The 17,249-nt window shown below is 39.7% G+C and overlaps 1 protein-coding gene across 1 annotated transcript in view; it reads left to right on the plus strand.

The window, feature by feature from the left end:
- Positions 1–17,249, plus strand: part of LOC126236500 (MOXD1 homolog 1-like) — a 169,913-nt gene that overhangs the window by 134,966 nt on the left and 17,698 nt on the right. The window contains exons 7-9 of the mRNA XM_049945855.1: positions 1,277–1,440; positions 10,141–10,383; positions 14,184–14,374. Coding sequence (XP_049801812.1) covers positions 1,277–1,440; positions 10,141–10,383; positions 14,184–14,374 — 598 coding nt within the window. The remainder of the gene's footprint in view (positions 1–1,276; positions 1,441–10,140; positions 10,384–14,183; positions 14,375–17,249) is intronic.

The following is a 17,249-nucleotide window of genomic DNA, read 5'->3' on the forward strand; positions in this document are numbered from 1 at the left end:
GCAATTACATCATGCCAGTAGCGCATGCGCAAAAGTACCTTAAAACATGCACAACTGAAGGTGTGCTTGCGATCCTGATGCCAAGTTTCATGTAGTCTAGAGGAGTAGCAGTGCAGCACAGCATGGTAGATTTAAGTGTCCTATATTTCAGATTACTGCATCTACATTACGTTTAACAGCATTCAGAGAAAAATAATGAATAAATCTGCAAATGTCAGAAGTTAGGGTGTTCACATGCTCTTGTGCTCTTGCATAGCAGCTGCCACTGCATTCTAGCAAGGGCACAGTGATTAGCTTCCTCTTGTGGGATGATCCATACAGGTCATATAAAAGGTATGCGACATGATATGAAGCAAATACTAGTTGTTATGGATACAACAGAATCATTTGCTTATTCAGTGTGCAAAGAGTGGTGAAACCTTCTGATTTAAGTGACTTCGACAAAGAGGTATTGGTTTGAACCAGTAGTTGTAAAAGAGTGCCCAGATAAAGTGCTATTTATTTAATACCAATGCTCAGAAATTCCTATTGATAGTGCACAAATGAGGGTGGGACCATTAAAGGACACACCTATCATCCAAGAATACAGATGTTGGAGGCATGCCTGCTGTATCAGACTGAATATATGGCAATGTATGGTGAGACTGACACTGGAGTACAGTTCTGTGAAAGCTCAAAGTATTTTAGAATGGGCAATTCATTGCATGTTATTGCAAAAGTAACAGTGCAACATAATGGCCTGTATATGTCTTGTCACAGATTTAGACACATCAACTATATTCACAGAAACATTATGATTGAATCGTGGACAGTGGAAATGATTCACACTTTCTGTTCCCTCTTGCCATTAGTGGTCAAGCTACTCTACCTTACAAGGAGATGGCTGTTAAGTATCTTTACAGCCTAATGATCACAATATTTTTCCTAGAATGACCTGTTACTGTTACAAAAAACAGCATGAAAGTTGTGGCCTATGTTGGTATTATTACTGATTGCTTGCATTGATTATAACCACTTCCCCATATAAAAAGGGATTTGTAACTTGTGCTTAGCCATGGGCATTCATATAACATATACTTTTGGTCTCATATCGAAGACGTGTCATAATTATAACTGTGCTGAAGGTGCATACATGCCATTAGGCTTGTAGTATTAATGTGTTGGTTGACCAGTGACTGAACATTTTTCTTATTTGTTTCTATGTGTAATTTGACATTTTGGGAAAAAAAAGAAATACATCACAAAGTTAACTGCAATCACTGGTTCTGAACTGCAGGTCGTGACAGTTCTGGAGTTCGTGTTTTCCACACTGACCAGTTACGCCATTATGATGGTGGAATTCTTGTAAGTGGTATTACAATAACACCACTTCATGTTATACCACCTGGACAACCAGCATATAGAACAGCTGGTTACTGCAGTGGAGCATGCACCAACAAGGTGAGTACACATGTGCACCTGTCTACATAATTTTCGTTTGAGAAGATGCTTCTTGTCTTACCGTTCACAATTTGAAAATATCGTTGCACTGTTTCTGTTCATATCCATTCACAAGACATTTGATATTAAAAGAACAAATGACTTTCCTCAGTGAATAATTGTTTAAAATGTTGGTGCCACTATAACTCATCTTTTTCAGCAGTGAATCTCCAGAAAGGTTTGAAGCATTTTGCATTGATGTTTGACATATGATACCTGGAGAATAAGATAATAACCAATGAGATTCCACAAAAAATAAATAATCAATAAACTGGTATTGCTCACCTGACTGGCGGTTCATCATTGACATGCCTGATAATAAAGTTTAACCCTTAGCTTTTCATTTATGTCAGTTAATTATTCTCATTCAGCGCTGAGTGATAATCTTGTATAAACACAGTAAATATGATTTGCTTAACTTAACACTCATTAGTGCTGCTAAAAAACATTAAAATTGTATGTATAGTATGAGAATGCAGTGGAACTTCGATTTTACGTTCTGCGATATTACATTTTTCACGGTTCTACACCATAAATTCATAGCCCTTGTGAAGCCTAAAATAACACCTAAACATTGGTGAGCATATGAAGTATGGTGTGTAAGGAAAGCTTTAAACAAAAACAGCAATGTTGACAAAGTATGTCATTAAGAAGATGTCCGCAGTTGTGCTTATGGTTTGACTGTTAGCTGCTGTGATGTTTTTGGTTTAATACAACATGTTCATCAATTTTTGCTTTTTCCCTGGGTGAGCACAAAGGACGATCTCTAAAAAATACTTGTTTTGAGCATATAATTTGTGGTTGTGGCATATCGGAAAACAGCACTATTGCCTTGTACCCAGATATCAATTTGAATTTTTTGATGAGCTTTTGCTTGCTGTTACACATCTATGATTTTTTAAGAACTGATGAAGTCCATACCACAAATTATTCTATAAACATTGTATTGTACATTTAATTTCTTTCACTTAGACAAATATTATACAAAGTATTGAAGTGTATTGCGATTTTCATCATATATGCCAGTTACATGGATTTTTGCTAATATTTTGAGGAGTTTTAACTTTTCCCTTGATTCAGCATTTTCCTCAGTTTTGCATTTTTTAAGTCTGGACCACACAAAAATGTAAAACAGGTGTTCTACTGTATTTCATAAATTTTTTTGGAGAAATAAGTATGATCATAACTGAAATACAGCAAAGAAAAATGCACTTTTGCATGTTGATGAAAACTTTCCCATCTGGTATAGAAATGTATAAATGCTCATGGTAGGATTATAATGCCATTACCTTTAAGAATGACTGAAGAGTTTAGACATTCCAGGCGCCTTTTCCTCTGAAACAGAGGTGAAATGTTATTTCCTCTAAGTTCCATTCATTGACCACTGAAAAGATTATACAGGAGGAGTTGAGCTTGAGATGGCACATTTTGCCATTCATATTAAAAAAAAAAGGAGAAAAGGCTTTCAGTTTTAAAACCTAACAATACCATACAATACATTTTAAAGAAAAAATAACATCATTGCTTCTTTGTGTGAAGATTTTGTTAAATTAAATGCTGAAAATTGCAAATGTTTCATAGAATGGGGAGAAAAGGCCATCTATTCTGAAATGACGGAACACACAAGCAGGTGCTATGACAACTTTGCTGCCAATTTTAGGCAATAAATTACAGCATTTCAAGTTGGTGTGGATGTAAAGTATGTTCAGAGTGGGATTTCATTGTGAGCCTGCGGAATTGATAGGCTCTGATACAAATTAGCCTTTCAACAAAGTTGATAGGCTCTGATACAAATTAGCCTTTCAACAAAGTTTGAAGGAAAGATTATGTTTGTATCTTTCACAGCTAAAACAGTGCTAGAGAAAGCATAAGTGCATCATTGTAAAGAAGTAGGAATCTAAATTTATAAAAGTAAAATGATATCAATCTACCTTCTTCCTAAAATCCACAAACCCAATCATCCCGGCCGCCCCATTGTAGCTGGTTACCAAGCCCCCACAGAACGTATCTCTGCCTACGTAGATCAACACCTTCAACCCATTACATGCAGTCTCCCATCCTTCATCAAAGACACCAACCACTTTCTCGAACGCCTGGAATCCTTACCCAATCTGTTACCCCCGGAAACCATCCTTGTAACCATTGATGCCACTTCCTTATACACAAATATTCCACACGTCCAGGGCCTCGCTGCGATGGAGCACTTCCTTTCACGCCGATCACCTGCCACCCTACCTAAAACCTCTTTCCTCATCACCTTAGCCAGCTTCATCTTGACCCACAACTTCTTCACTTTTGAAGGCCAGACATACCAACAATTAAAGGGAACAGCCATGGGTACCAGGATGGCCCCCTCGTACGCCAACCTATTCATGGGTCGCTTAGAGGAAGCCTTCTTGGTTACCCAGGCCTGCCAACCCAAAGTTTGGTACAGATTTATTGATGACATCTTCATGATCTGGACTCACAGTGAAGAAGAACTTCAGAATTTCCTCTCCAACCTCAATTCCTTTGGTTCCATCAGATTCACCTGGTCCTACTCCAAATCCCATGCCACTTTCCTTGACGTTGACCTCCACCTGTCCAATGGCCAGCTTCACACGTCCGTCCACATCAAACCCACCAACAAGCAACAGTACCTGCATTATGACAGCTGCCACCCATTCCACATCAAACGGTCCCTTCCCTACAGCCTAGGTCTTCGTGGCAAACGAATCTGCTCCAGTCCGGAATCCCTGAACCATTACACCAACAACCTGACAACAGCTTTCACATCTCGCAACTACCCTCCAGACCTGGTACAGAAGCAAATAACCAGAGCCACTTCCTCATCCCCTCAAACCCAGAATCCCCCACAGAAGAACCACAAAAGTGCCCCACTTGTGACAGGATACTTTCCGGGACTGGACCAGACTGAATGTGGCTCTCCAGCAGGGATACGACTTCCTCAAATCCTGCCCTGAAATGAGATCCATCCTTCATGAAATCCTCCCCACTCCACCAAGAGTGTCTTTCCGCCGTCCACCTAACCTTCGTAACCTGTAGTTCATCCCTATGAAATCCCCAAACCACCTTCCCTACCCTCTGGCTCCTATCCTTGTAACCGCCCCCGGTGTAAAACCTGTCCCATGCACCCTCCTACCACCACCACTCCAGTCCTGTAACCCGGAAAGTGTACACGATCAAAGGCAGAGCCACATGTGAAAGCACCCACGTGATTTACCAACTGACCTGCCTACACTGTGATGCATTCTATGTGGGAATGACCAGCAACAAACTGTCCATTCGCATGAATGGACACAGGCAGACAGTGTTTGTTGGTAATGAGGATCACCCTGTGGCTAAACATGCCTTGGTGCACGGCCAGCACATCTTGGCACAGTGTTACACCGTCCGGGTTATCTGCATACTTCCCACCAACACCAACCTATCCGAACTCCGGAGATGGGAACTTGCTCTTGAATATATCCTCTCTTCCCGTTACCCACCAGGCCTCAATCTCCGCTAATTTCAAATTGCCGCCACTCATACCTCACCTGTCTTTCAACATCATCTTTGCCTCTTCACTTCCGCCTCGACTGACATCTCTGCCCAAACCCTTTGTCTTTAAATATGTCTGCTTGTGCCTGTATATGTGTGGATGGATATGTGCGTGTGTGCGAGTGTATACCTGTCCTTTTTTCCCCCTAAGGTAAGTCTTTCCGCTCCCGGGATTGGAATGACTCCTTACCCTCTCCCTTAAAACCCACATCCTTTCGTCTTTCCCTCTCCTTCCCCTCTTTCCTGATGAGGCAACAGTTTGTTGCGAAAGCTTGAATTTTGTGTGTGTGTTTGTGTTTGTTTGTGTGTCTATCGACCTGCCAGCGCTTTCGTTCGGTAAGTCACATCATCTTTGTTTTTACATATAAAAGTAAAATGAAATAGACATATAGCTGAAAGTTAGGACAAAAGCGTAATTTAAGCATGCGCTGTTATAGTGGTGTGTCAGTAAAATGGTGGATGCATATGTATTCTGTGCTGAGAGGAACAGAGCATACTTTACAGCATCATCATTGTGCTCTCTGTGGCTGTCCCATGACACACTCTTCAGCTGTAACCTACCCTGGTAACTGACAGCACTGTTGTAAGCACCACAATGGGCTACTGTATAACTTATGACTCTGCCTAGATACATTTGTGCTCTTAGAAAACTGTCACTGTCACTTCTAACATAATATTTCTTATGGTTGCATTATGCCAACCATAATGGGTTGCATTATGCCAACCATAATGAACACCAAAGTGGCTAAGTATCTTCACCATACCTACTCTAAAATGAAAATCAATGATAAATGTTCAATCCTCACCTCAAAGTGTTTACTACAGTCAGATGAGGAAGAATGCCAGTGCTCTCTGGAGTGTCATTTGGTACACTGTCCATTATCACTCCACATCACCCCACCAGCTGTTTGCTTATGTGCATTCCCCTGTAATATCCTTCTCAGTGCTGATGTCTGGGTGGACTCAGTGCAGTGTGAGAGGTACACATTTTGTTAGTGTGTGTGCTTGAATAAAAAGTGTACTTACCTGATAGAGAGGCTGAAATGAAAGAAAGAAGGGTGAAAGAAAAGGACTGCAAACATTTAAGAAATGGGTAGAGTTATGGAAAAGTTGTCCAGAACCCTGATTGTAGGTGCTGCACTGGATGACATTTGAAAACTTTGGAACTTGAAGGTGGAAGATAGGGTATTATGCAAGACGAGCATTATGAAAAAAAAAAAAAAAACATCACACACAAGTCAGTAAGAGCAGAAAGCTAAGTGCATTATTTATGACAGACAGGTGAGGTGGAGATGGGGAAAATTAGACGTGCCAGAAAATAAAAGATCTAGAAGAATAAAAGGGAACAAAGAAAAGAAACTGTTACTAAAAAGAAATGCAGAGACCACAGAAGTTAATGTAAATTTGGACCAGGTGGATGGTGAAAACCAAGCAGTTCCACTTTGCAGAGTTCTGACAAAGTGGTATCAGGAGGGATAATGCAGGTGATATGTGGGATGGAACGGGCACTGAGTTCATAACTGTCTTGTTGTAGAACATGCTCTGCAACTGGATACTGTGTTGCGAAGCATACACACTCTGTGTATGTCCATTCATCCTAACTGATAACTTAGTGGTAATCATACCAATGAAAAGTACAAACGTATTTACAGAACAGCTGGTACACAGCATGCCATTTCACAGGTGGCTCTCCTTTTGATATGTTTTGTCAGTTACAGGTCTGATATAGGTAGTAGGAAGTTGTCACAGGCACATCTCAACTTAACAGTGGGGACGATCACAGGGGCATAAGGGGCATACAGGGGGAAGCCATAGGGTAGGAAAATGGGTGCAGAAAGAGCCTAGGATCTGACTGGTTATTAAAGAGATTCTCTTTTTTTTTGGGGGGGGGGGGGGGGGGGCGATAAGCTATTCTAAATGTGGCGGGCAAAATGTCAGACAAAATGGACCTAATTTCAAAGCATGATTTTAGGAAGTCAAAGCCTTGTGGCAAGTAGCTAATTATTACATTCAAGACTAGGGTTGTACTGAGTAACAAGAGATGTAGTACTAAATTGTTTTTTGGAGGGATCAGCATTAACAGAATTGGATGTGATGGAGTGGAAAATATGCTTTTGAACTCGACTGATAGGCTATTTATGTGCAGGGAAGGTTGAGGTGAGAATGGTGGTGTGTTTTTCTAAAGAGTCTGCCTTGAATGTCAAATCTGTACGTGAGTGAATGTTTGATTTGAAAGAATGTCATTTCTAAAGAGTCTGCCTTGAATGTCAAATCTGTACGTGAGTGAATGTTTGATTTGAAAGAATGTCATTTCTAAAGAGTCTGCTTTGGATGTCAAATCTGTATGTGAGTGAATGTTTGATTTGAAAGAATGTCAACTGTCAAAATGTAATTTCTGTTGTTTGTTTGTGGGTTTAATGTGAACAGAAATGTTTAGCTGACATTCAGTGAGGATTAGATCAACATCAAGGAAGGTGGCATGAGATTTGAAATAGAGCCAGGTGAAATTTAACTTGGGTAATGTATTTAGAGATTCCAAAAATTTCAAGAGGTCAATTTCACCATGGGTCTATATGGAAAAGGTGTCATTAATGCTTTTAAACCAAACCAGGGGCTGAAGGCACTCACTAACTGGACCTCTGCCTTGATTGATCGACACCTTGTGCCTATAATTCAAAGACTCCCCTCCAATATTAAAGCTACCAACCATTACCTAGATCATCTGAAATCTGCCCATCGCACTCCCACCATACATGTTTCTTGTCACCATTGATGCCAGCTCCCTGTGTCCCACCATTCCACTCAGATGGTCCATCTTTTGCTGAGTATTGCCACAACCAGCACCCACCTGATCCCAGACCTGTGACATACTTCCTGCTCAACTTAATCAACTTCACTTATAAACAGCTACTCTACCTTTAAGGGGCAGACATATAAACAGATCAGGAGTAATCCCATGGGAACCTGGACGGCTCCTTCCTGTGCCAACCTTTCCATGGGCCACTAGGAGGGGGTTTCCCCGGGATGCATTAGGCTTCAGCACCTGGTTTGATTTAGATACATTGATGACATCTTTGTCAAATGGACTGTTGGCGAGGCAGACTTGCTGAAATTTTTGGAATGTCTAAATACATTCTCCTGATTAAATTTCACATTGTACTGTTCCAAATCTTATGCCATTTTGCAAGATGTTATCTAAGCCTCACAAGGGCCAGCTACACACCCCTTTCACATTAAACCTAAAAACAAACAACAGTATTTACATTTTGACAGTTACCATCCTTTTCATGTCAAACATTCACTGATATACAGCCTTGGCAGATGCAAGCTATTTGCACCAATACCATTCTCGCCTCAACCTTTACGGTACAAAACTAACCCACCAGCCTAGTGCAAAAGATTTCCCAGGCTATCACATCAAATCCTAATTCTGCTGATCCCTCCAAAAAATAGTCACTCATTGTTATTGTGTACTTGAAAATATCAGTCAGCTATTTCAACAAGTCTATGACTTCCTAAAATCATGCCCATAAATGAGGTCCGTTCTGTCTGACATTTTGTCCACCACAACCTCCTACCACCTATATCAACCCTGCAACTGACTAAGCAGATAGTATCAAAGGGAGAGCCACCTGTAAATTGGCACATGTTGTGTACTGGCGGTTGTGTAAACACACAGTATCCTGTTACAGAGTATGCTCTACAGCATGACAATTGTACCTCAGTGCCTGTTTCATCCCACACGTCATCTGGATTCTCTGTCCTGATACCAGTTTCTCAGAACTCTGCTGGATGAAACTGGCATTTCAACATCTGCTTTGTTCTTGCCACCTACCTGTCCAAAATTTACATTAATTTCTGTGAGCTCCACGTTTGTTTTCAGTAACTGTTTCTTTTCTTTGTTGACTTTAATTTTTCTATGTTTTTTATTTTCTGACCAGTCTATTTTTCTCCACTTCCCCCTCACCTGTGTATCACGTATAGTGCACTTAACTTTGTGTTCTTATTGACTGTTGCACTTGTTTTTCCAGTAAGCCTGTCTTGGTTATAACTCATCACCCACCTTTAAGTTCTAAGCTTTTCAAATCTCATCTGGTGCAAGGACCAACAATCAGATCTTCCTTCTTATTCCATCCAGTAAGTCTCCCCTGACCCGGGTTCTGGTCGACTGTTCCTTAACTCTTCCCATTTCCTAAACATCAGCAGTCTTTTTCCTTCATCCCTCTTCCTTTCCCTTCATTTGTTCTGCCAAAAGAAGGAACCAATAGCTCTAAAAGCTTGCACATTTCCATATCTTTTATATCCGTATTCTCTTGCCACCAGTAGGTGAGAAGATTTTTTTATCTGCCAAATTATATTTTCAAACATGGATTATTTTTGTATATATGGAAAGAAACTTGACAACAAGTATGCCCGCCATCGCTTTCCCATGCAGTCCAAAGTAGAGCCACTGTAAAATCCAAATGTCCCACAAATCATGGTATTGCATGATTTGACCAGCTGGTCAAGTGGAGACCCACAATGAGGCCCCTTTCAAACTCTGTCAGGTGCTGATAATCTTGTCTCACATGACAGTGCGGCATCTCTGTGTCCTTCATGGTTATCGCTCAACACCTTACACTGTTCACACCCCCTCATATATTCTACCAGTGTATGCACCCTGCAGGCCATTCTACTTGTCAGAGAGCATAGCAGTACTGATAATTTTGATGTATGTTATATAAAGTTATATTTATGTTTGACCGCATCTTCTGGATGCATCACTTGTTTTGTCAGGCAATGTATAAAAAATATTTGCACCATAGATCCATGAACAGCCATAAGTGCCCTTACTTCATTCATATCTGTTACTTGGCATCTGACAGATAGAAAAGGATTTTGAAAGGTCACGTATCTGGAGTTCTTTCTGAAATATTTCATCACATGGCTTTGTACATGTGGTCTTACATGAACTTCAGTTTGATTGTTCTTAAAAAAGAAAAAAAAAAAAGACTGTTCTGTATAGCCTATAAGAATGCTTACGCTTTCCTTTTGTAGGTGAAAATAAATGAAAAAAAAAACAATGTTTTCAATAGCAAAGGAGTATATAAAAGCTGCACTTTGCACTGTTAAATGTTACAGCTGCTGCCGCAATCAGGTGTGAAACTAGTTTCGGTACTCCTGCACTCTCATTTGGCTGGGAAGGCCTTACGTCTCAGACATGTGCGTGACAAGAAGGAGCTAAAACCAATTGTTAGAGATGATAGTTATGACTTCAACTACCAGCAGGCTCGCAGACTTCAGGAGGAAGTTGAATTCCTTCCTGGAGATGAGCTTGTCACTGAATGTGTGTACCAGACGTCCAAAAGGAAGCAACCAACTTATGTGAGTACAGCTATAATGAAAATATCATTATCAACACAAAGTGTCATCTCATAAATACCATGTTCTACTTTTAGACACACAGGAAAGTAGTGATTGTATTGACATTATTGAATTCTGCTATGAAATATAGTCATGTCAGATATCTACAAGAAATGAAATTATAAGCACAGTGGGAAAATCACACAACTATTACAGTTTTCATTCCATAGGCTTAACCACTATCTGGGATCCTCAGTTCCTTTGATCTGTTATATATTACAGTGTAAATATTAACAATATTATGAGGATAGACTCATCATAAAGATGATACATTGAGTTGCAGAGAGGTACACTGTAAGACTGTTGTTGCACATTGAGCTTTCAGCCAAAGCCTTCTTCAGAAAAAAAAGATAATTCATCCAAGCAAGTATACCTCATGCACACATGACTGCCATCTCCAGCTGCTCCAGCCAGAATGTTTAGTAAATATTAGTGACACTGTAGTAAACGTTAGTGATTACTACTCTGTATTATTTATTATTTGTGCAGTAATATATTGCCCATGGACGAGATGATGAATCTCATTGAAATTATTCACATCAATCTTCTTCTTCTTCTTCTTCTTCTTTACCATATGTAGCCTTGATGTTATGTCTGTTATGGTCCAGTGCTTCATAATTTCTATCGCTTTCCACTAATATTTCTCATTACTTGTTGAGAAATTATTTATTTATGACCGGCTATCTTTGTTCTCTTAATTTTTGAGGCTTCTATTTTAGTTCTTCCCCCTTTTTTCTGGTAGTTTGATGATGGTTGCCATTGTTTTGACATGTTCTACACCGATAAACTTTTAATGGCATACATCCGTATTAATATTTTTATATCAGTAACATGCAAATTCTTTTTTTGTACTGCATCTCCTTTTGTCTACATTATTGTAGACCAGGCACTGTTCATACAGATTATCATCTTCATCTTAACAGACATTCTTGTATCTCATAGAAATCTGTAGAATTTCTTATCTATGTTATCCCTTGTGTCACTACTCTGTTCTAATCAGCTAAGGAGTTATTGTCTTACTGTTAAACTGTTCATCAAGTTTATATGTGTGCTGGTTTTGTCAAGGCAGCTCTGACCACACTGCTGTGGTACATAAGGTAGTGGTTTTTCTTTTCTCTCTCCGTCAGTTTATAGATAAACACTTCTTGCTTTAAAATAACTTCTGGTTTATGATGCAGACAAAGTCATTTGTTTTGTGTTTTTCAAAAGCTTAACATTACGTCAGCATCTAGGTTTATTGGCTGGATAACTGAATCATCTTGAAAAAAATTCATAATCATCAGCAACCAAAGTGTAGTCTGTCAAAAAATTATGAGTAGGAAACTTCTAAAGAATATGACATAATTATTCATATGATAAGCATTGACATTGACCAAGGAATTCTGCTTTCTCAGCAAGTGTGAAGCTTTATTAAGATTTGATGGAACAGTAGAATCATGAAAATTTCATACGAGACTGCTGCAATACAGTGCTTTATAATAATGCAGACCAATGTTTTGAGTGATTCTTTAGATTCTTCACTGCAGTATACATGTCATCAAGAGGTATTGAAGATTTGGCAGTCCATCACATCTTTGGTATAATTTTTGTGAATTAAGGTCAGGTGGCTTAACATAAGAGGGGGAGGAGATTAGTGTTTTAATGACCCGTCGACAACGAGGTCATTAGAGACGGAGCACAAGCTCGAATAAGCGAAGCATTGGGAAGGAAATTGGCTGTACGCATTCAAAGGAACCATCCTGGCAATTGCCTGAAATGATTTAGAAAAATCACGGAAAACCTAAATCAGGATGGCTGGAGACAGGTTTGAAGCGTCGTCCTCCTGAATGCAAGTCCAGTGTGCTAACGACTGTGCCACCCCGCTCGGTGGCCTAGCATAAGACACCTGAGGAACTTAACATTTGGTGTTCCACCAGTTTGAATGTATATATACTCCTATCTGTAAAAATAGCCTACTTTCTGTAGCTTGTATAAGACTTCAACCATGCAAATTGTGGTACTAACAGAAAATTTGAACAACTCATTTTGTTCCAAACATTAATTTTCATGTACTTGTGTATATGTGCTACAGTGTGTATTAATGAATGAGACCACAAATAGAATGATAACTGGAGCTGATTACATTTAGCAACATGGTTCTGGGAAGTTCTTAATAGAATATAGTTAATCAAAGAGTTGAGATGCAAAGCAGTCAACAGGTACATAAACAAGATTGAAATCACAGCTAGTGCTCAGATAATATTCTTCCTCAGAACAAACTTTATATGGAAAAAAGTATAGGTAGATTGTACTGGCTAGCTATATTGTCCTGCTGCTGCAGGCTTTGTTGGGCCGAGTGGATGAAAGAAATAAGTAGGAGGAAAAGAAGGCTGACAGCTGGGGGAGGTAGACACAGCAAGGGAATGAGATAGCAATGTGGCACTGGTGATGCTGCCCTGTCTCAGATGGGGGAGTTGCATGTGGTACATGAGGAAGTGGTGAGGGGGGGGGGCGGAAGGTGGGGGGGGGGAGAGAGAGAGAGAGAGAGAGGGATATGAAGTGGGGGGGGGGGTTGACTGATGGAACAGTGTGTGGATGTAGATTATGGAATGGAGTGGAGTGGAGTGTACACAGTATAGAGATGATTGTGGGACAGGGGTAGCAGAGATCAAGGCCAGGGGGATTGTGCTATCAAAGGATATGTTGGAAGGACAGTTCCCATCTACATAATTAAGATACAGTGGTATTGTGAGATAGGATGTAGATGGCACGGGCTGTGAAAGAGCTATTGAAGTTGATCATGTTGTGCTCAGTGGCATGTTTTGCCATTAGTTAGTCACTTAATTTTTGGGAACTGTGGTGGTGGCCATTCATCAGGTGGACAGCAGGTTGATGGTATTTCCCATATAAAAGGCTGTGCAGAAGTTAAAGCAGAGTTGAAATGTAACATACTCTTTCACAGGTTGCCTTGCCTCTGATATGGTAATGGAAATGGAAATGATCATATGGCATTGTTGGCCAGGAGGCCCCATGCGGGAGAGTTCGGCTGCCGTATTGCAAGTCCGTTTTAGTTGATGCCACTTTGGCAACTTGCGGGTCAACAATGATGAAGGACACAAAACACCCAGTCCCCTGCCGGGAATCGAATCCTGGCCCCTTGTGTGGTAGGTGGAAACGCTACCACTATGCATTGGAGGCAGACTGATAGGGTAATGCATCGCTGTGATGAGGCAGGAATAGTTGTGCTGATTGGGTCCGTAGGCTAGGTCTTGCTCTTGGGTCTTCACAGGTGACTAATGAGGTGAGAGGTGGAGCAGGTATGGCATCCAGATGGATCTCTCTCTCTCTCTCTCTCTCTCTCTCTCTCTCTCTCTCTTTCCCTGCTAGTTATCTCCAAGGAAGAACTATGCTCGCAAGATTAGCAATGAATAGAGTCTTACCTCAACTACACAATGGCTTAACTAGTCAACTACATGGTCATGGGTTAATTTTACTCTGTATGTTGGAAGTATTTGTATTGTTGGGTTATTACGATATAAGTGATCAGTAAACAGCTGCAGTTAATTTTGAAACATGTACAGGTTGTTTATGTAAAACTACTGACTTGTAACATGTCTGGTAAAATGTTAATATATACAGGCAGTTTGTGTGTGTTTCTCACGGAATAGTGATACCTTTACTTTTCCACATGATCCACACAATAATGATTTTGTTCTAGAAATGCATTCTGCAGAATGTCATTGCTTCAGTTTATAATGTGAATGTGATTTTCGTGATTACAGGGTGGATTCTCAACAAAACAAGAAATGTGTCTGGCATTTGTTCTCTATTATCCAAAAACAAATTTGGCTGCCTGTTACAGTATGACACCAGTAAAATATTTTTTTGAGACCTTCAATGTGAAGGAATTCTATGATGTGGATATGGATACTGTGGAAAGGATGTTCCTTAAAATTGACCAACCTGAAAATAGGTGAGTAAAATTTTAGACAGTAGTATAATTCAGAATGATAAATATCATAGGCGAGAGACAACCTAAGAACTTAAATGAAAAGTAGAAAGTGATAAACGGAGTATATAAATGAAGTACATTAAAAACACATTATATTAGGAATTGAAGACTGTACAAACAATTTGGATGTTTCCAAAATAATATTAAACTAGTGTAATCTCCTGACATTTTTGTGTAGTCTCCTTAAATAACTTTCAGAAACTGCCAGAATGGTTCTTTCAACAAATTCTATCAGAGTTCTTCCCTCACCGCTGACCATTAGAGTTTACTCCATCTCAAATGAATTTCTTGTATAATTTCCTATGTGCTATCTCACATGTCTTGCACCAAAGATGGTAACTCCTGACATGTTTCCGTGTTCTTTAAATGCCTATCTGTAGCAAACACTTCATATACTGTGACTACACACTTGCACAATATGCAGACTTGCACAATATGCAGTATATAGCCCCAACATTTAAACCTCATGTTTAGTACATATACAAATGGGACAATCCTTTCCTTGACTTTTGCCCATTCTGATTAAAATTCAATCATTTATCATTTTAACTGAATCAACTGTGGGTTCTTGGTGAAACATTGTAAATTAACTAAAAAAACACTGCCCTGAAACCTGTGCAGTAATAAAACTGTGAAACAAGGGGGAAAAAGTGTTTGTTCAGTCCTTTAATCTACAAACAAAATTATTGAAGGCATTGCTGTTAGAAATGAGGTACAAATCATAACGTAAAAGTGGTTTTACATGGAAAGGAATACTAGATAAGGGGGGCTGACTCGAATGACTTGTATGTGGTAAAAAGAAAAAAAAAAGAGGAACTGTGCCTGTTTTTGTCTTTCTCTTGCATTTCTCACGCCATGAGAAAGAAAATCAACAAGTTGTATCATCTAATATGTCAGTCAAACGCTATTGTCTGTCTGTGAACTGAAAGTGAGCAGATGAATCCCATCTCTCTCTACCCAACCATGTCACATGGAGCAAATACAGTCTGTTTTCCAGTGTTATAATGGTCCTTCCAAAGTGTGCCTTTCACATGAATAGCAACATGGAGCTCAAACACACCTGGGAGTGTTTATTTTACAATAAATCTGTTAACAGTATGCAAAACATGGAAATTAGTAACTAATACTGTTAAGACAAGAAATGCACATCAGAGTCTCTGTAAATCACCACACACTGTAAAGAATCTGCCTCGATTGCAAATAGAAACCAGATGTTGACATAGATTTCGGCCCAGCTAACCACACCTTCTTCAGAACACACTAAACTACAAACTGCCTAAAGAGGCATGGTCCAACATTAGTACAGAATGCCCAAAAGGGCAAAATACTTGCATAAAATGTAAAATAAATGGTACGAGAGTACCATGTCGATAGCTGTACTTAGCTCAAACATCAGAAGTGTGCTTCCTCACCCCAGCCAACGTCCGATGGGCCGCGGGCTCTCAGTTAAACTGAGGTGGCGCCGGCAGCTAGGCTGTGAGAATATCAGAAAGGGACGTGCATGCGCAAATTGAGAAATCGTCTTCTTCCATGTGACTGACATAAAATGTGTTACGAAAGTGATCCGATGACTGGGTCAAAGGCGCAGGATGTAAGGCTAAAACTATATATGTGGGATAGCAGATTCCATGGATGGTCAAAATGCATGCACGCAGGACAGACAAAATACCATAAGCTAGAAGCAGGCTAAAAATATGGGGGATGAATAACCCATTTTTCAATTACTTGGGGTCGGTGAAAGTATTTGATGATGCTTGGAGAAGTGTGTAAAGTTACTTTATTAAATTCTAAGTGCTATTGACCAGAAAAGGGTCAAATTAGTATGACAGGCTTAATGTAATTGCGTGAAAGGGCATACAATGTCGCCTTCATCGCCCTTAATATCTAATGACCGACAGAGGTCATTTTGAATAGTGCTATCAGACATGTACCAAAATAGTGTAAAAAGAACCTAAAGCTAAACTAGTTTCTTAAAATCAGGTACTTGAGATACTGAACCATGAAGCTTAATCAAGTGAGGTCTGTGAACGCATATAGTGTGAAACAGACAGACTACGTTTATGTTCTAATAGCTGTTGACGTGAAAGGTCAAATAATGTAAGAGGCTTAATATACATGTGTGAAAGGATGTACAACATCACTTTCATCGCCCTTATTATCTATTGACTGACAGAGGTCAAAGTGATTAGTGCTATCAGGTGTTACCAAAATGGTATGCAAAGTTATGTGTATATGCGTGAAGAGATGCACAATGTCACTTCAACGTTTTTTAAAAAAGGTTATGGATTTATTTCCTAATTTAATACCAAAGCTTGGACTTGGAATGAATATGACTAAAAACAACCTTGCAACACCATATTCAACTGGATAATTATAACTAAATGGGAATGGCTATTTGGACCATATTAGCAATGTTAGAGCTTGTAAGAAGTGCGAATACTGTGAACATGTACAAGACTCATTCATTATGAGGCGTTCAATGAAAGAAAAAAGCATGTGTATTGTATTAGTGTGCCCACGTTTGTAAGGGCAGCTGTCATAACTAAAATTAAGGGAACTAGAGCGTGACTGAATGAATTGACCATCTGTGACACCAAGCGACTGCATGAATGCATCGGCTATCTTCTACATGGTATGGTAGAATGTGAAGCACTGAGCCAGGGCATAAAACCTTCAAAATTTTTTGTTTTGTTTTTTAACTGGACTTGGTTGTTGAGGATGCAGTCTTTACCATACCATAGTTGTTTAAAAATCTCCATTTCTTCTAATGTGTCTAATTTCATACCCTTAATTTTAGAATGAAGCAGCTCGGTACTGGCCGGGGGATTAGGCGCGT

The sequence above is a fragment of the Schistocerca nitens genome, chromosome 2 (assembly GCF_023898315.1).
Source record: "Schistocerca nitens isolate TAMUIC-IGC-003100 chromosome 2, iqSchNite1.1, whole genome shotgun sequence".
In the NCBI taxonomy this organism is placed as follows: domain Eukaryota; kingdom Metazoa; phylum Arthropoda; class Insecta; order Orthoptera; family Acrididae; genus Schistocerca; species Schistocerca nitens.